The sequence below is a fragment of the Eleginops maclovinus genome, chromosome 21, assembly GCF_036324505.1.
Source record: "Eleginops maclovinus isolate JMC-PN-2008 ecotype Puerto Natales chromosome 21, JC_Emac_rtc_rv5, whole genome shotgun sequence".
Taxonomy (NCBI): Eukaryota; Metazoa; Chordata; class Actinopteri; order Perciformes; family Eleginopidae; genus Eleginops; species Eleginops maclovinus.
The window spans coordinates 5,404,429-5,423,556 of record NC_086369.1 but is presented as its reverse complement, the minus strand read 5'-3'; the positions used below and the strand labels follow the sequence as shown (position 1 = coordinate 5,423,556).

The 19,128-nt window shown below is 40.1% G+C and overlaps 3 protein-coding genes across 4 annotated transcripts; 1 reads left to right on the top strand and 2 right to left on the bottom strand.

The window, feature by feature from the left end:
• Window positions 1-5,973: 5,973 nt before the first annotated feature.
• On the bottom strand, window positions 5,974-8,230 carry mrpl15 (mitochondrial ribosomal protein L15). The gene is made up of 5 exons (XM_063912211.1): window positions 8,038-8,230; window positions 7,709-7,866; window positions 7,214-7,379; window positions 6,537-6,660; window positions 5,974-6,444 (listed from the first exon to the last, which is right to left on the bottom strand). Exons 1-5 carry the CDS (start codon window positions 8,140-8,142, stop codon window positions 6,107-6,109), a joined length of 891 nt encoding a protein of 296 aa, XP_063768281.1. The 5' UTR covers window positions 8,143-8,230; the 3' UTR covers window positions 5,974-6,106.
• A 435-nt stretch (window positions 8,231-8,665) lies between these two features.
• On the top strand, window positions 8,666-12,473 carry lypla1 (lysophospholipase 1). The gene is made up of 9 exons (XM_063912873.1): window positions 8,666-9,025; window positions 9,188-9,219; window positions 9,324-9,389; window positions 9,549-9,596; window positions 9,676-9,746; window positions 9,842-9,915; window positions 10,554-10,655; window positions 10,853-11,029; window positions 11,110-12,473. Exons 1-9 carry the CDS (start codon window positions 8,957-8,959, stop codon window positions 11,167-11,169), a joined length of 699 nt encoding a protein of 232 aa, XP_063768943.1. The 5' UTR covers window positions 8,666-8,956; the 3' UTR covers window positions 11,170-12,473.
• On the bottom strand, window positions 11,881-17,175 carry LOC134884172 (regulator of G-protein signaling 20). Of its 2 annotated transcripts, none has more exons than XM_063912870.1 (5): window positions 17,004-17,175; window positions 15,918-16,078; window positions 13,930-14,013; window positions 13,612-13,846; window positions 11,881-12,792 (listed from the first exon to the last, which is right to left on the bottom strand). In XM_063912870.1, the coding sequence occupies exons 1-5, from the start codon at window positions 17,103-17,105 to the stop codon at window positions 12,604-12,606; spliced, it is 771 nt and encodes a 256-aa protein (XP_063768940.1). In that variant the 5' UTR covers window positions 17,106-17,175; the 3' UTR covers window positions 11,881-12,603. The 2 variants fall into 2 exon arrangements, with proteins under 2 accessions (XP_063768940.1, XP_063768942.1); XM_063912872.1 differs by lacking the exon at window positions 17,004-17,175 and adding an exon at window positions 16,428-16,481.
• Between the last annotated feature and the right edge of the window lie 1,953 nt (window positions 17,176-19,128).

Genomic DNA, 19,128 nt, shown 5'->3' with positions numbered 1-19,128 from the left:
GTTGATGCTACGGGTGGTGATGGTGTTTTGGCTCTGCTGCAAGCCACTGTCATACTCCTGTTGATGCAGAAGGACCGATTTATGTGGGCGCTCCACCAATAGGAGGCCAGGAGGAGTGGATTTAAGGTGTGAATTTCAGGTGTTTTCTCGGGACGGTGATAGGCCAATCTGATGCCCCAATCAACGACCCCACGAAACTTCAGATGGGGAAGAGACGCGAGTCTGTAACAAAACTCAAACTTGCTTTTATATAACAAAAAGGACACTTAATGCCCATATTAAGCTTAACAGACCATTGACTATTTACACGTATCAATGAAGTCTTGAACCCATGATCCGAGAAAAACGTTTCCCCCTCTTTGTGGTTACACATAATAACATTGTCATAGTAAACTGATGAAAGTCAAAGTAGGAATGAGTTTGTTTAGTCTTTAATCACCAACATATTTGACTACTCGATGTGTACGTAAATAAAACAGTTCTTAGACAAACACTCTAAGAAATGTTCCTTGATTCACTTAAAACCATATTAGGGAAATCAAATGACACCTTTGGCTATCAGAGAGAAATGGAATCTAATCAATAGGTCCTGAAAGGCAGCAGGGTATAGGTGAACATCAAAGTTTCCAGGAGGCTGGGCTGGTTACTAATTACATTGTGGCTCTCTTATCGGCCATCCACTGTCTCTATCAAAGTACATTTTACAGGACAGAAACAAACATGATCAAGCAGTGTTTATTGCACGATTACCGTGCGCAAATATTTGCCTGATACAAAAACTAAGTGTGCACAAAGGGGAGTGATGAGCTCACATTCAGGGACTCAAAAATACCTTCATGCACGTTGTTGCATTTAGCAATATAAATTAAAAGATGACAATGAATGTAACGAAATAGGCTGACTGAAGCTTGGGCGTCATAATCAGAGTGTATTGAAAACAGTGGAAACTCCATTTAGACTTACAGAAACTGGAGCAGGGTGGCTGCGGTGTTTCTCTTTCAGTTATGTATATTATTGGAATGCTATAATATACATTTCTACATATATGTATTTCTAGGGACATTTGAAAAAAAACATCTTTGATATTAGAATAACCAAATTATTTGTTAGCATTAATGGAAAAACACGAGCTTTATCTTTTTGTGACACAAAGCACGAGCCATGCAAAAAGTCCTTGACATCTAAAAATAAAAATGAGTACAGGCACACTTATAGTATTGCAGAAAAAGCACAGAAAATTGTATATAATAAGACAAAATAAATAATGATAATTATGTGTATCCATCGTTAGTGATCTCTCTAGAAACTCTTAAGGCGTGCATGTGATCCCACTTGAATACAACAGGGTGCCATTACAGGTGCTCGGTCCTTATGTGTGGTTTCAATGAATATGTGTCTCTGGCAACTAACATTAAACAGACAATAGACACCATTATGGTGACAGCGGCGACGTTAAATCTGCAATACACCGACCCACAGTTATACCTGCACCTGCCCTGCTTTGTCCCGGCAGACGAGTCACTTATGTGGTCTATTTAAATTGTAAATACTGTGTATTATGGATTAGAACAATGGGGTAATACACAAGAAAATGCAGGGCGTGTTTGCTTCTTTTTTTTCTGTAAGAAACCTGCAGAAAGTGTCCACTAAAATTAGTAAAAGTAAAGTAAAGGCACACTGAAACGCGTGCAAATGTTTATTTTATATTCTTATTAGGAGCATCTTGGACTTTAACCATGCAGGCCTACTGGATTTTGTTATCTTCATTTAAAAAAAAAAGATAATACTGTGACATTGTTCAACAACACCAGTGATTAAAGGAAATGTGCTCCTCATCTCCCTTTGACAACTGGACTTAAGCCACTTTGTATCAGCCGAAACAGATAAAGTGGCCTGTGGCTTTGACGATAATATTAAATATCTCAGGAAATCAATTTAAAACCTATGAAATTGAGATTTTCAATGTGTATTTAAAACGGAATTATTTATTCAAATAAGCCATGGTTGTGTATGGTTTGTTATTGTGAGGGGGGGTCGCTTTTCTTTTCAGGTTGTCAGAATTAGAAGTGGAATCCACATCCGCGGCGTTAAACGGCACGCACTCTCCAACACGCTGTGAAAAGCACTAATGGATTTAATCAAGTCGCTTGAACGACGCAGCGTGAATACAATAACGTTAGTTTCGACTGAGACCATGAACTGAGTCGGCTAAACATTGTTTAGTTTTAGTGGTTAATGTCTGAATTTAGAGTTTGGATGCTAATCGTGTTTTTGTGTTGTATTGATTTACTCCCGAACCGTTCATAGAACTACATTATTGTGTATTGTAAATGACAGAAAATCGTATCATGTGTCCTTTATTCTGGCTCTGTTGATGAATCCTAATCTATAAAGTGACAGTGTGGTATCTAGCATTGTCTCATAGCCAAACAAGCATGATGGGCACGGTACTTTCTGAATGGGGATTGTTCTCAGTGTCTTTCTGATCACAATGTGCCATTGTATTGCACAGAGCTCATATATGGGACACTCCTCTCCTTCTACACTTTGGATCAGTGCTGGCCAAGGTGGCACAGGTGAAGAGCTCTCGAAAAAATCAGCTGGATTCACAAAGGCCCCTTGTGAATGCTTGGCAACTCTGGATGATGCTCAGGGTTGGCTGGATTTGGAGCACTTCTTCATCGGAAATGTGTTACTGAAAAGGGTGCTTTGCTATCTATGGAGTATATTCAACCAGTTTGGATTGGAGCCTTTTTTTTCAATGAAGATGCCACAACTGCTGCTAAACTCTTGTCTTATTATGGATATTTGAGGATTTGATGACCCCGAAGACATCCATCCACAGAAGAAATGAAGGAGTGAAAGCCTGAGGCCTGTGTCTTGACCTATGATAATGAAGCACTGTATGCCTCAGCCACTTTAGTGCCATCCCACCGACTTTCCTTACAGTGGCTCATTCATAAAGAGCTGCATTGTTTCATAGCTGTGGAGGTGTGAAGGGAATAAAATGACCACGATCTTCGCAGCGAGGGACGGTACTGCATTGTTTTGTATTGTATGGGCACAGCAGGCCAGCATCAAGATACACTGTGTCAAGACTCAGACACCATTCTATGCAGTGGCGTGTCCCCCCCTCACCCCCTGCTCCCACCTCCACCTCTACTCCTTAATCAGGTGTTTGAGCAGATTCAACAGTAGACTGAGCTTGGGTTGCTGAGTGCTAGCCTCCACACTCCCCGTGTAAACAGCGCCCTGCCCGGCCCTACGTCAGCCCAGCTGAGAGGATTACGTGCCCCCCTGGAGTAGACAGGCTTAATGTAGCCTCATTAGCAGAACACAATGATGCCCCCACCTCTGAGAAGAGATAACAGCCCGGGCTCAGACAGACTTCAAACACACACTCAAACCTGCAGGCCCAGGTTGGGCAATAGGCAGTGTGCAAACCTGGGTACCGAGGGTTTGCATTTTAGGGTTCTATCCATCTGACATTAAAGGACTGAAGATTAATTTATCAACCACTGATCAATGTTCACAGGGGTTTTTCTACTTTCCCCTGTTTTCACGGCCCTTATATTTGCGTTCTGGTTGTCAATACAAGAGGTCACACAGGCATGTTCCAACATGACTGGAAGAACATGGATAGAATTGTAAGTTAGAGGACAGAAAAAGAAATAAGAATACGTGAAAGCTACTTGATTTAGTGTGAGAAAGGGAATTAGTTTAAATTCTAAGGAGGTGCCTTCTCTAATGTTAATATATTCAAGGATTAAAGAGACAAGTATTAGCTTTTTGAAGTTTTGATGGGCATTTCATTAACATTCTTCTCAAAGGCAATCGACAGACTAATCAGTAGTGAAAATAATCATTAACCCCAGACACTTAAAAGTATTATTTAAGTATATGAATGACTAATATTGGGCACTTACTCTTGATATACAGTTCCACATTTTTGGAAGAAAACCTCCATCAAGTCTTAAGTCTGGCTCTTGAATTGTAGTCACACTGGTTTCTAATTGTATTGCATCTGTCGATCATGCAGACTGGCTAATGAGGCAAAGCTCCACTCTGTACTGTGAGACAGCACTATTCTTTGTAAATTAGGAATTGTATTCTGCTGATAAGAGTCTTATCTAAGGAATTGAAAGAGTCTTACAGTTGTTTTATTGTCCAGACAGCCAGGCTTTGAATGTAAGTGCCACAGCAGGCCATTTTTTTATGTCAACCTTTTTGGACCCACATTTCCCCCTATGTGTAAATCTGATCTTGATCCAACACCTGATCCACACGTCTCGTCTCAGCAGACAGAAGAAAAGACGCCTGTAATTACCCCTAATTATTAACTGGAACTAGACTGAGACCTGTGAGACATGATATCTGTCTGTCTTAAATGGCTCATTCGAGCCATCAGATAACCAAAACAATCTGCTCAGCTCCAGCAGCAATGCCTGGATGTTTAATTAAAAAGTGTGAACTGGTTAGACTCAGACATTAGATTATTAAGGCAGAAAACCAGAGATAAAATGCCTGCTCTTAAAACAGACAGGCAAATCTGTTGAGCCAAAGTGAATCACTGCTTGCTTGTAATTGATAGAGAAATACTTGATTTGATTCCTTCATTCTTTTGTGCAGACTCTCAGCAGCCACACTCACAGAGTCGATGTTTGTGCTCACTCTTTTTCTCTCTTTTTGCTCGTCTGAGACCTGATAGAAATTCAAAAGGATCTGCTGCTTTGAAGATAAGCGCTGTAGTTCTGCCATAAACAATGATTGTGCTGTTTTCTTTCCTGTGTCGTGATTTATTTAAAGTATTATGCTGTAAGGATTTGGGCTGGTTTTCCTGACAGGGCCGGCTGTGTGTATGTATGCACTACTTGTGTAGTTTATTGGATACTTGAGATTCAGGAAAACACTCAGGGAACCAGAGGCAAAGTCATTAAAGGTTAACCTTTCTGTCTAATGGTAACAAATGATAAAATGTACAAATACTGTAAGAAATAATGCTTTGAAATAAATTCGTTAGAATGAACTCAGTTTCTATTTTTTTGTCACTTTTATTCTTGCATAATTGAGAGCTGCCTGCCCTGGCAGAGTGGACTTTGTATAGAAACACAATGCTTGTGGTCTTGCACACACACACACACAAACATATGCTTCCTTTGATAAAGTGTTTTTAAACCAGCAGAAATTCTATGGCAGCGTCCCTTAAGACAATATCTGCGTAAAATACCAAGTTATATATAGCGACTGTGCCATTTTGACTTCAAAAAATAAACATGAGCGTAATGGAGTTTAAACACAAGGGAACAATTATCCAGCCACAAAACCTCCGAGTATATTCTGGTACAGGCAGGGTGTAAATTGCCCTTAAGTGTTGATTGTAATATCTTCAAATCTTAATGAGATTCTGCATCACAATAACCTCGCTTTCATTTTAAACGACTGTAAACAGTGAAAGTGTGAAGGTGGGTGATGCACTTAAGTAGTAAATACCACATCAAGATTCAATTACAGTGATATCAAAGTATACACATTTCTCCATGGCATTTTTATGTCTTTAAAGCATAACGGGGGGAAAAGTTGTATATGTGTTTGCCTGTGATTGTATTCCAAGAGGATGGAGAGGGGTCTTTTGAACGTCCACACCAGGATACAGCTGCATATGACTAATTTCAAACTCCCCTTCTAGGGCCGAGGCAACCCATTTCGCAAGTAACACACATCACCAGGCATCTGTTTCCTGTTTTCATTCTTTGAGTTATCTTGTTTTCCTTATTTCCCCCTCACCTGTTACAGTTCACGTTCCTTCCATCATGCTGCACGAGCCAGTTGTGCGTTGACACAAGGCCTTTGGACGTCAGAAAATACTCATTAAGGTAGTCATGTCAAAAAATGAACTCCTTCTAATGAGATGACTAAACAAAGATCATTTGAAGTATAGTTTTCAAGATTGAATTGAAAGACAACACTTCTTAATCTTTTCCACATTTTTTAATAGAAAATGGAAACAAACTTGTTTTCTAATACATTTCCGACATCTAAACCGCAGTCATTTTCTGATTTCCCCCATGAGATACTGTACATACATTTATTTTACATCTCCTAGCACCTATGAGCTGTAATACTTCAGCAGTTTCTCATCAGTTGGTTTCAGAATCTTCTTCTCCGGCATGTTAACGACCCAGCCTGGAGCAAGGCCAAAGAAGATCTGTCGAACATCCTTCCTCATGGACAGCATGTGATACAGTTCATCCTTTGAAATGTCTGGCAAAATGTATCCATACTTCTGTGCCAGGGCTAGCCGGGCCTGCTGGATTTTCTTTGGGTCTGCCAAGTAACCTCTGTTTTCGGCAGCTGTGTAATAGGGAACCATATCCTCCCCTGGAAACATTCGCTTTGGAATGGGCTGCCCACGCAAGAAGAACGGTATGGGCTTGATGAGAATACCTGCAGGAAAATAGAATATATTTTTAGGCTTTTTATCTAAATTATGTTCCTGTTATATTGTGGATGGAAGAGACTTATTATTAAGTAGTTACCAAGACTTATAGGATCAAAGAAACCAGTGGTTATGACCCCTCCGTTCCTCTCAATAGCAGCTATAACTCCTTCAGACGCTCTCTGAACTTCAATGTTGATTTTTGCAGCGAAAATATCAGCGCCCTGGAACAGAAAAAACAAATGAATATGTGGCACTTCTAGCAGAACAGTGGGAACGAGACATGGGGCGAAAACAACATCTTGATCTGTGACATTGACACTACTGTTATATGGTGCCACCTACTGGCGCAAGATGATCCAGAGCCACACTTTGCACCCTTTTACAACTTACATCGCAGTGGTTGTTTACGCAATTTCCAATCAACTCACAGAATTTGACTTTACACTACATATGGTACTGCATCAGTGTTGGCAGATTATCAGCTGTCAGCTGAAACAGCCATGTAAACAGGACACTTGCTGAAACTTTCATTGGCAACTATCAAAAGAAACAGATGGGAATACTATTGCCAGTTAAAGTTGAAAAAAGCCGGGTGTGCAGGATGCCCTGTGACGTGAAAATTAGAAGTTGCCCTGGGAATTCTCTCATTTTGCCTCTCCCATTGACACTATGACCTGAAGAGACTTCTGTAACTGGTATGTGTTTTGTAAACATTGGAGAAGAGAGAACAGCTGCCTATATGTCTTTGTATTAATGCTTGGAGCAAATAATTACCTCATCAACAAGCTGGACTCCGTAGTCCCTCTTCAGAGGCTGGACTGTCACTGCTCTGCCATTCACCAGCTGGGTCAGGTCTATGGGCTGGGTGGGGTCCACACGTCCCAGATCAATCAGGTACTGCAGCCGTTTCAATGACAAAGGTTGGTACTGAGGACGCAGACTGTGGAAGAGCACACAAATATAGCAGTTATTGGTTAAAATGATTTGAGATCATCAGAATCTTGTCAAAAATAACACAAACATAGTACTAAAATATTTCAGCATCACATTCTGTATAATTGCAGCATTGGGCAGCTCCAGCACCAACATTTATACCACATTTATTCTGGACATGTGTAGGATCTGGGGGTATGAATATATGTTATAAGCGTTTGCATTACTATGATAAACGTTTGTATTTTATTTCCATAGACAGTCATCTAGTGTATGAAGTATGTAAGCATGTAAATGACGTATAATCTATGAGTAACTTGATGGTAACTTGTTTACCTGTGTCCTTCATTGTAGCCATATTTTGGGATGGAGAGATAAAAAGGAGTGTGACCCCCTTCAAATCCCAGCCGAGGCAGATGGCCTCTCTGTCGCTGTCCTTTATGTCCTCGGCCGCTTCTGTTGCCACCATGCTGTCCTCTGCCCAGACGTTTATCCTACAATAAAATAACAGATGCAAGGATTTCAGATAGCTAACACATGTATCATCCAATCAAAACAACTGACATATTAGCATTCGTCTCCACTGAAACAACCGGCTAACTAGCTATGTTAGCTAGAGTAGCTGCAAAATATAGCATACATAGTGATGGAACATTACAACGTACCGCCTTTATGGATCCTGGCTCAGGCCGCAAGTTTGCTAAGGTTATCCGCGGGAGACTCTGCAAAATATCTAAAGCTTTACCACCAGGTTTTTTAGGGAAAGACATGTTTCTTTTCCTCACATGTCACTAGTTGCCAAACCAAGGACATATAGGTCATGTGACTGACTTGAGCGGATGCACTTCACGTTGGTAAAATTTCAAAATAAAAGGGCGACCGTCATGTACTACATAAACTGTTGTGCTGGTATTGGCATTTTATGGTTTGGTGAATGTCACTAATACATATTGGTAACATAAAAGAAGAAAAAAAGGAAGAAAAAAAGTTTAATTTTCAAGTTTAATCGGTAAATAGAACAAATAAAACAAGATATTTTAGACCAAATCATTTGGTCAAAGTTCACGCCGTGTTTGCTAACGTTACATGTTTAATGCATATATAATATTATTCAAATACGATACTTATATTGTTTTATAATCTTATTGAACTGTATTTATTTCTGAGTTGGCTAGTTGTGGTTTGTTGTTATTTCTATGCGAATTAACCTTTATTTAAGTAGCATTGATTGACATTTCTACGAACTAATCGGTGCTTTGAATCTGCAAGGAATCGCTGCTGACAGCCAATCAAGGAGTGGAAGGGGCGGGTCTACAACGCATGTCAGTGCAGGTGGTGGTTAGTGTGAATCGGCGGTGTATTATTTTCAACTAAATTGAACTTCTTAAAAGACATTTACGATTGCCAGTAGAAATATTAGGCGACGGTACCTTGACTTCCATCGTCGTTCGAGATTTGTCTCGAAACATTTTGCTGTTTGACACAGAGAGACGGAGAAAGCTCTACACAGATTGACAGGAGGGGATATCGTTATTAGCTTACGGTAGCTAACTTGTCCCTTCATATCAGCTGCCTCAGCGCTGTATGTGCGGCAATAGCATGTCAGCGCCTTTACCTGCCATTGTGCCTGCTGCCCGAAAAGCTACTGCGGCGGTGAGTGAACCAGGGAGCATTTGCTATCGCTATGCTAGTTGAAGTTCAGACTTGAGTAACTATGGGCTCCGATACATTCTCAACTGGTTACCAATAAAAAAAATGCTCTCACGTTCTGACATGCATTAACTTATCCTAACCCCTGCCTGATTTTTTTTACAGGTGATATTCCTGCATGGACTTGGTGATACAGGGTATGTGAAGAATGCCTTTTTTAAACTCTGTTGGTGCAACACTATTATTGTTTGTCTCTGATAAAGACACAAGTTTACTAGTTTAATGTTTTTCCACATGACAGACATGGCTGGGCAGAAGGTTTTGCCGGCATCAGGTTACCACATGTGAAATACATCTGTCCACATGCGTAAGTTTATACAGCATTTAAAACACTGCACAATCTTGAATGTCTTATCATCCACTATTGTACATTATGGAAAAATCACCATGTGTAATATATATTAAGATATATATTTGTCATGTTATGCAGTTAAGCCAAACTGTTCATCTTCACTATTGTTTACAGTCCCACCATGCCTGTGTCCTTGAACATGAGAATGTCCATGCCTTCCTGGTAAGTGTCAGAGTATTTGAACATATTTGTGCCATCCTCTCATACACAATGAGCCTCACATGTTTTCTCTCATGTGTAGGTTTGATATCTACGGATTGAACCCAGATGCAAATGAAGATGAGGCTGGTATTAAGAGAGCGTCAGAGAACAGTAAGTCTTTCAGTTCCATTTCTGCTATTTTGTTGCACAAAGGTGCGGATGTGATGCCGGTTTGAAGCAAGTGTTTTTCATTAATTTATCCACAGTTAAAGCCTTGATAGACCAAGAAGTGAAGAATGGAATACCTTCACACAGAATTCTCCTGGGTGGATTTTCACAGGTAAGTGTGGAGAATACGGAGATGATGCGTTACATAACACTGTTTTGTATAATACCACTTAATGATTCACTGCTTATGCATATAACGTATTCGATACAAAACATTCAGAAGATATTCTCACATAATCGCACTTATCTTTTGTTATTTATTGCACATACTTAAGGTGCAGAGTCTTAAAATATATATTCACATATTACATAGTCCATAAACAGGCCTTGCACAGTTTATTAAATAAACCAGATATAAAGAATGTGCTACTTTGGACTGAAGAAACTCAAAATGTAAAGATTTAAAGGGGTCGTACTAATTATAAATATTTAGGGATGTGGGTAGTCAGATTATGACTTTCATGGTTCGGTGCCTTGCTCAAGGGTTCCTCGGCAGTGGCTCAGGAGGAGAACTGGCAAATCTCCAGCTACCAGCACACTCCATATTTCTTTTGGACCCAAGTCCTTACAGACTAAGCCCCCGCTGCCCCACTAGAACTAGATTAGAAAGCTATCTAAATCACGGAGCATTACACAAGGGTCTATTTTTTTTGTGCTAGAGGAACCTATAAATGTTCTTCCTCCTTTCCTGTTATGATGCCAATTCACAAGCGACACACAACTCAAGAAGTGTTATTTCTTTCTATCCAGGGTGGTGCATTGTCTCTCTACACTGCTTTGACGACTCAGCAGAAGCTAGCTGGAGTGATCGCTCTAAGCTGCTGGCTCCCTCTGCGCAAGTCCTTCCCTCAGGTAAGATTTATTTAGTTGAGTTTTCCAGTGATTCAGTAAACACACAAACAGAAGCTTTTGGTCGGTTCACACGAAGCGCAAAACAATAAATAATAATAATGTTGCTGCTGTATTTATGCCTAATTTAGACAAGGTCATTTTGGTAAAATGCCCCCAAATAAGTTAATAACAATAATCCTCATCTCTTCTTTTCACAGGCTTCTGCCAGTTGTGCTAACAAGGACATGCACGTCCTACAATGCCACGGGGACGCCGACCCCGTGGTTCCCTTTATATTTGGCAGCCAGACAGCAGAGAAGATGAAGAGCCTCGTCAATCCAGCCAACATCACTTTCAAGTCGTATCGGGGTCTACCTCACAGCGCCTGTCCAGAGGTCAGTGTGGGGAAAGCCACATTGTACTACGAGGCTCCGATCTTTGTTCAATATATTAATTTTCTTCTGTATGTGTGCAGGAAATGGTGGATGTGAAACGATTCATAGAGAAGCAGCTTCCACCCATCAGCGATGAATGATCTCGGAGCTGCACTGCCAGAGTCCTTTGGGTTTGACTCCAGCGGGACTCGGTGAACCACTTTCTACTTGACAATAAACCACGCTGCTACTCATAGAGCCGGACTGGGGCTGCCGGTTAATCTCGGAGAGGCTCATAAGGAAAAACAATGCTGTATCCTGACCTGGTGCCACACACAACCCTAAGTGTTAGAGTAACATTAGTTGCTTGATTGTAAAGCTATCTGCCATTAAGACAAGCCATTTCCTCCAGGAAACACATGTATTGGAATAACTAGGGCTATACTTTATGGTTTAATTCCTAATATCTCACAATAAATGGCTTATTGTTAAATGCTCTTTTTTTATTAATGGAGCTTTTGTGTAGTAGTGCTGAAACAAGTTATTAGTCGATAAAGAAATATAACACATTTACTAGCTAAAGAATTTGAGTATTGCATTTGTGTTTTGGGATTTGTTGTTGGACAAAGCAAGCCATTTAAAGTCATCAACTTTGACGTCTTAAAGCTAAACAACTATACAAGACAATAATCAATAGTTCATTCTAATTGGAAAAATTAGACCTGTAATTTTTTTATAAAAATATATGAATATTATATATATATAGTATATTTCAAATAAGGTTTTTTAAAGCAGCCTAATATGCAATCCACTTAGGAATTATTTCCTGTAATTTGTACTACCACATGTTGAAAAAACCCAACAGCAACAAACAACATACGATTGTGCTTTATTTAATTTGTGAGAATTAAAATATCTATTTTGCACACATTTCTTTTAAAATACACAAATATATCAGTGGTCAGGGTCATGTATTTCAGTTTGTTTAAATTAAATATAATATGACTAGTATCACAGTATTGAAACACACAGACAAGATCTATTTCCGGTTCTCAGCTCATCGACTTGTATAAACTTCTTTTCTTTGAGAAGAGCTGAAAGCACCAACATATGAAGTCATTGTCGCACCATCCACGTTAGACCAAGGTGCTAGTGTAGAAGATCTTATTCCAAGGCACTTTCCTTCTTCTTAAGTTACTGTTAAATACAACCTATTAGTTCCTATAAGAACTGGATATGCATTAAGGCTCACAATATACCTAAATACAAATGCAGTGCTCACAGATGCATGCTTTCCCTCATTAAACAAGGTAGAAAAGTGCAATGTCAAGCTAGGGAATATATAAAAATATAGATATGTTTTTCTAACAAGTAACTGATGCTGAACCGTTTGTTCTTGTTTGCTCCGAGTATTTTGGTAAACTAATCATGGGTAAATAAACCGCACTTAACAGCTGGGTGACAACCGGTTTTAAGAAGTGGTCATTTTCCTGTCTGTCTTTCTCTAAATAGCGGTACTCCAGCAGGAACACAGAACTCCTTCGGGTGGGACGCATGCGCCATTTTGAAAAGCTAAGTGTGTGTCAGTGGTGGGACTATGGCTCGGGGGGAGGCTCCTCTAGGCTCTTCAGCAGATCTGTGTACGCAGTAGAGTTCATGTAGCGAGGGTATGAGTCTCTCTGCATCAGCGTGTAGATCTGCTGCTGCGCGTCGTCGAACGTGTGCGAGGTGGGCTCCAGCATGTTGCGGTTTATCACGTCCCGAACACGGGAATCCAAGCTGACCTGGAGAAGATGAGCAGGTAAAAGAGTGAAGCACTGATCCGTGTGATTACAGCATTTAGTGCTCAAAGAGTGTATTGACCTGATTTTATCTGTCAGTTGACAGAAAATTCCAGGTGTGTACACCAAGTTCTGCCTTGCTCCTTAAAAATTCAGCCCTTTGCTATTGCATCAGTCCCTAGCATTTATGAGCAATAACATGTTTATTATTTCGCCAACAAGGCAGAGAAGCCTGTGTCCTCCAGAACAGCAAATTAAATACACCTGACTGACTGTGCTTGGTGCCACGTTGAAAAGGGGAAACACAGATTGGGTTTTACTGGCCATTTAACTCTACGAACACTCATGCCAAACGCGCTTTGAACTGTAAAAGACGTTTCTTGGAGTTAAATATGTGTACTGCTTGAAAACTCCCCTGTATGATCTCTATACTGCTACAGAAATGTATTTAGTTATATGTCCAGAGCAACAAAAAAAACGTGTCCAATAAGCGATATTTCCCAAAATGTCCAAATATAATAGACAAATAAGTGATTTGATAAACTTGTCTTGTGTTCTGGGAAGTACTAAGAGGAGTTTTATTTTCAAATGTTTGACATTGTATGAACAAAACAAATTAACGCAAGGTTGTTAATCAAGAAAATAACAGTTACTTTAGATAATGTCTCTAAATGAGCTATTTGTCCTCGACTAACTGTTCAAAACCCCCAAAATGTTTGTCATCAAAATCAGAACATGTAAGATTCCTTCATTAGTTGATTTATTTTCTGTTGTTCCACTAACTTAAATCACTTCAGCACTAAAATCGTTGTACAAACGCACCTCTTTCGGGGACAGGATTGAGATGAAGTCCTCGTATATTTGACGCACTTTCTCCTCCACCACAGTCTTGTTGGTCTCCTTTTTGAGCTCCTCGCAGGCGAGCCAGAACATCATGTTCTCCTCGCTGAACTCCGTCCGCAGGAACTGCCTGAAGCAGCCGCGGCCCGCTGCACTCTTCATCACCTTTTCAAACGACATGGGCCAGGAGCGAGCGTCTTCCAGAGTAGGCTTCGGGCTTAAACATAAAGCGATAGATTTATTGGTTCGCTGTCATTTAATTCTCTCACACACAGAAGGGTCAGAGTGTTCAACCATTACCTTTCTTCACAACTGTTGGTTCCCTCTGTCCTGCGCTCAAAAGTGGACCTCTGTATTGTCTCGTCCTCACTCCTAACAGTCAAACTGGAAGAAAAAAGCAGAAAATAAGGCCATAAATAGCTTGTCATCCAGTTGTGATACTGCAGCCAACATTGGGAGTCCTTTAATGTCAGCCCAGCTTACTAAAAATAATATAGTTCTGTGAAAACATACCCGTCAAATCTCAGTAGGCTATTTCTAGCTGTTCATTGTGCACGCTATGTGACTGGACACAGGTTTTGTAAATGATCTCACTATCAGATGGAAACAGGAAGTGCTGCTGCGACGTTTGACGCACACCTGAAATATGTAAAATGTAACATTACATTCTCCTCATGGGGAAAGATTGCCATTTGGAATACCTACAATTATTTTCCCGCCAAAAGTTTGATTGATAGAACTCTCACATCTGTACGTCAAATATAAAGGCCAAGGCAGCAGAAAGTTAGCTTAGCCTATAGCATAATAGGGGTTACAGCTAGCCAGGCTTTGTCTAAAGGTATCAAAACATGCCTATCATCAACTTCAGACCTCAGAAAGTTATCACCAAATATTGTATTTGCTTAATCCATACAAAAACTAAAGTAAAAATAACATTTTTTCTTCGCACTTTATTATGCTGGACTATTTCTTGGCCGGGAGTTATCGCTGCGGTTGCCAGGAAGAATTAATTGGCATGTATCAAATAGTACATGTATTTACTTTAGACCGATTTTCTCGGGTGACTGCGTTTTGCCTGTGCGACATTTCCAATAAAAGAACACCTACAGTAGACTCAGGAAGCTCTGCTGGGAACCTTTGTGTAAATAGTAAATTGATGAACCGTCCACATCGTCCCGTAGGGATCACCTATGTGTAATTAAAATATTCCCATCACATGTAGCATCTGGCTTTACACTAATTGGCTCAGACGAGAGTCCGCTGTGGGAATGTGTTTGTAGCTGTGCAACAATCATATGGAATTGAGATACATTACTCGTACCCAGTGGAGGGAATTAACACGGCACACAACAGGTTGGCTGTCCTCAGAGGAATTACAAGTTGGATATTTCCAAAACACGTTATAACCCCTGAGGCCTCCGTCCAATGAGATCCAGCGTGGGTCACAGGACCACTGTGTTTCTGTTTTTCTGGGATGGTGGTGTGGGATGGTGTTATTGAATGGGTGGGAAGATGGAGGAAGTCGTAACCACTACTGAGCTGTTTAATGAGTCCAGGAGGGACATCTTAGTAAAACGATGCCGTTTGCTGCTGTGTCCAGTTACATTCAGTGTGTCACAGGTCTCATGTGATTTTCCAATGGACTTAAAAAACAACAACATACAAAGTTAAGATCTGTTTGCAAACGTTTTGAATTGACTAGCCAGGAAGAGATACATTTATATCTTCAATGATTAACACTTCAAGAAAAGATGAATGGCCTTTTATTATACCAGTTAGCCTGACCATTATATTGTGTTTTATAAACTATGCTACGATCAATTAATTATTTTTGTTTAATTCATTGATTGATAACTTTGTCTCAAAATGCCTGCTTAAAGTAAAAACAAATCCAAATGTCTGGTTTTGTCCAAATCTCAAAAATATTTATTTACAATAATACAGTTTAAAATAGAGACGTAGTAATTATAGACATTCTGTTTCATAAAGCCAGTGTTTAATTAATCAGTTATCAATAATCAACTATCAAATTGTTGTCTATTCATTTGTCTTTGAAACACGACTTAGAATTGCTCAAGACAGCAACTGCAGAATGTAAGAAAAAGGGTATTGTTGTTTTTCATTTTTTATAAGGACAGCCTTTTTCAACATACTATGTCCAGTTAATGTCTGTGTGGGGGAACATGTATTATTAAAGGCTGCACAACATACAGTAAATGGGCCCTTTTCCCTCCTTTGCCATTCACCACATATCTCCAATGTACAGCTGTGTGAAGCAGTGTCTTTACCAGGAGCAGCTACAGCAGCAGCACCAGCAGAAGCAGCAGGCGTTTGAGGCGTTGGTGGGGGTGTTTCCCATTCTGTGGCGCGCTTGGAGGACACTGGCAGCTGCTTCCTGATGAACCTGCATCTGTCTCTTACGCATCTCCACCCGCTCCGAGCCCATGGACTGCGAAGACAAGAAGACATGGAGACCACAGTGAGGCTTTTTTTTTTTTTTTTTTTTACCGCAGCAAGCTGGCGCATTACGCACACAAACATCCAAGACATCACAAGAGATTACGATATGACAGGAGGCCTGAATCTGTCTTAAACCTGATTAAATAACCAATGAAACGCCAGTTATTGCTGTAAACGAAAGAGCTCACATGTGAACGCACGAACACTTCATGATCATGACGAGTGGGGTCAACTTCTGTGCAACGCATCTTCAATAAATCGACATTTCCCGATCAAGAAATGAGGCGTATGGTGCGTTTAGGTGCAGATATCGCAATGGTAAGCTCGAGATTTCCTACCGGTTTGATGGTTCATGCTGAATGCAACAAAAAACCAAATTCTCATGAGCAATAGCCATCTTTCTCTGCCCTCCTCGCTCCCAGTCTGTGAGGGATGAGCAGTAATGATAGCGACAAGGCGTTACTGTTGGACCGCAACAATCGCATCCATCAGTCGCATCCTCGGGAGGATGCACACACACACACACACACACACACACACACACACACTCACACACACTCATGCATGATGTTCGATTCGAAGCAATCCCCCTAAAGCAAGCAGTGTGCAGCCATTTATAGAAACATAATGACATTATTTGATGAGAAAAGCTGATAATTAACAGTCGGATGGTTTTCTGGCCCGGCAGAAAGCAACAGATCTACATTATGTTCAAACATCGTTGTTATTATTATTATTATTATTATTAAAGTACACACCACAACATGCACAAATGGAAAAGGAGGCAGGAATATTCACATAAAGATGCTCCAGCTCAACTGCATCCTGGCATTCATCCGATGTATTTCATTAAAACATGCACCAATGCAAAGGCTTATAATCATTCCAAAAGTTGAATCTAAATGTCTACTCACTGTGTCACCATGAATGCCAGAATGCAGGAGATTTTTTTTGGCTCGATCACATCCGTCAGCCTCGACTTGATACAAACCGGTTGGTTTCTCTTCTGCGCGCATGCGTTTCCTGCAAGTGTGAAAATAATGTTCTGCGCCCGGTGCGTTAACGGCAGAACACAGTGTGCGCCCACTGTTAACAGCAATGGCTTCTGCAAGACTGAGGCTGCCACACAATTTACATCCACAGATGGTATTAAGATTCCATGTGTTTGATTCCTGATGTGTATTAAACTCTGATACTGCGATGATTTGAGTTGAATATGAGCCCCGTTAAAATCCCATGAGCGATCATAAATAAATAAATAAATACTGCAATGTAATTTTCTCCAGACTGCGCAGCTGTCCGATTTGAGATGCATTCCTTTTGTGCCGGCGGGTATGTGCAGATAGGAATACGTTCTGGGCGCAAAGATACGGAAGAATTCAATTAAACATCTGGACAGCCACAATTTACACATCTGCAACTTCACCTTTGCTGAAGCACATAGGAGGCGCAGTGCCGCATGTCTCCACCAGGGGACATCATTGTTTCATGTGAACCTTTATATTCAGTCTATGATTTAAACAAATCAGACGTTTCACTGGCGTTAGTGCAAACGAACCTCATTAACAGTGTCAAACTAACTTACATTGTTCTGTACCTATGTATTGTACTTTATTTGGATTATTTACATTTCATGCTGTTCGATATTTCTACATTTTAGAGTGAAAAAATGAACTTCATACTTAATTGAACTGGTTGAATGGTTAATATTGTTAAAAGGATTCCTTTTTTTAAGCAAAGATTGCAGAAAATGCCACACATATCTTATTTTATATAATCTAATGACCTTGGAGGAGCCCAAACCTTAGATACAAAAGTACAAGTATTCTATTATATGTAGTTTTTTTTTTGCAGAACCATAACTTTATCATCATTACTTATTTTGTGCTTTTCTTTCTGCAGGAATTCTTTTTACTAAAGAGTATTTTTACATTTTGGGCATCGGATTTGAACTCTTTTATCATCAGAAACACATTGAATATATTAAGCCCGATCAGCAGAATCAGCCTTAAATCACCTGTCATGTGGAATTTCCTTGTTTTAATACATAATAATCCTCAGTTCATCAAACTCTGAGAAATTATATAGATTAAATGATATATAACATGTATATAGCTCACAGCTGTGTGGTCACATGCACTGTATACCTCAGACAGTCATTGGAAGAGGAAAACTAATCAAATTCAATGCATTATTTTACTTCCCCTATTCCATGGCACGGCACATAAAGTGGAGTGAGATTATCCACTGCCACTGAAGTTGAAAATAGGACATTGGAAATATGGTAAATGGTGATTGCAGGGGAGGAATATCCATCCCTCCACTTTGTATGCATGACACAGTTATAAAACTAATTCAATATACAGAAGTCTCTGTCTCTAAACCTTGCAATAAATCATGCATCTTGTAGCTGTAGTGGAATTGCCTCTTAAATGGAACCTGCTCCCTGATCAGACGGCTTACTGCGATCTACTGCTGGAATATATAAGCACACGTGTGAATTTGTTCATCTTATCACACGTGTGTAAGCACCTATAAACTGTCAGCATTCCTATCTCTACTGTATACTCTTAAATCCAATATGGTGGCAGCCTTGTGGAAAAGATAAATGCAGCCTTCCAAAACACGTTTAGTAAATCACCCACCTCGTATCCCTTGAGGTACCGCTCAAATGTGCAGTACATTCTCTCTGGTTATTATGTTTCCCATTTTAAAAGTCCAAAGCATGATTTAGAAGTCATTATAGCTGCTTTGGGAGTTTTTAAAAGTCTTATAATTAGTTGAAGCTCTGAAGTGTATTTGTTTTGCTCTGTACTGTGAAGTAGAGTTACACACTGCAGAGGTTTATCTCAGAGCCACAGAGGTTTCCACTGACTCCATTCTCAATTTTCTTATCTGGCTTATTAAATGCCTCTCTTTTCTTCTAGCCTGCTGCTGTCTGAGTGTGAGGAGAGACAGAATCGACCTGCAGGCTCCTCAGTATAACATCATTTCAAGAAGGAGAGACACCTGGATATGGCCTCAGGTAAATCAGATCCA

Coding starts and splice junctions, on each gene's coding strand:
- mrpl15 (XM_063912211.1), bottom strand. CDS start 8,142: ATGTCTTTCCCTAAAAAACCTGGTGGTAAAGCTTTAGATATTTTGCAG. Junction 7,380..7,708: donor GGCTACAATGAAGGACACAG/GTAAACAAGTTA, acceptor GCTCTTCCACAG/TCTGCGTCCTCAGTACCAAC. Junction 6,661..7,213: donor GAGTCCAGCTTGTTGATGAG/GTAATTATTTGC, acceptor TTTCTGTTCCAG/GGCGCTGATATTTTCGCTGC.
- lypla1 (XM_063912873.1), top strand. CDS start 8,957: ATGTGCGGCAATAGCATGTCAGCGCCTTTACCTGCCATTGTGCCTGCT. Junction 9,747..9,841: donor TAAGAGAGCGTCAGAGAACA/GTAAGTCTTTCA, acceptor ATTTATCCACAG/TTAAAGCCTTGATAGACCAA. Junction 10,656..10,852: donor TGCGCAAGTCCTTCCCTCAG/GTAAGATTTATT, acceptor TTCTTTTCACAG/GCTTCTGCCAGTTGTGCTAA.
- LOC134884172 (XM_063912870.1), bottom strand. CDS start 17,105: ATGCGCGCAGAAGAGAAACCAACCGGTTTGTATCAAGTCGAGGCTGAC. Junction 14,014..15,917: donor TGCTGCTGTAGCTGCTCCTG/GTAAAGACACTG, acceptor TTTTTCTTCCAG/TTTGACTGTTAGGAGTGAGG. Junction 13,847..13,929: donor ACCAACAGTTGTGAAGAAAG/GTAATGGTTGAA, acceptor TTTATGTTTAAG/CCCGAAGCCTACTCTGGAAG.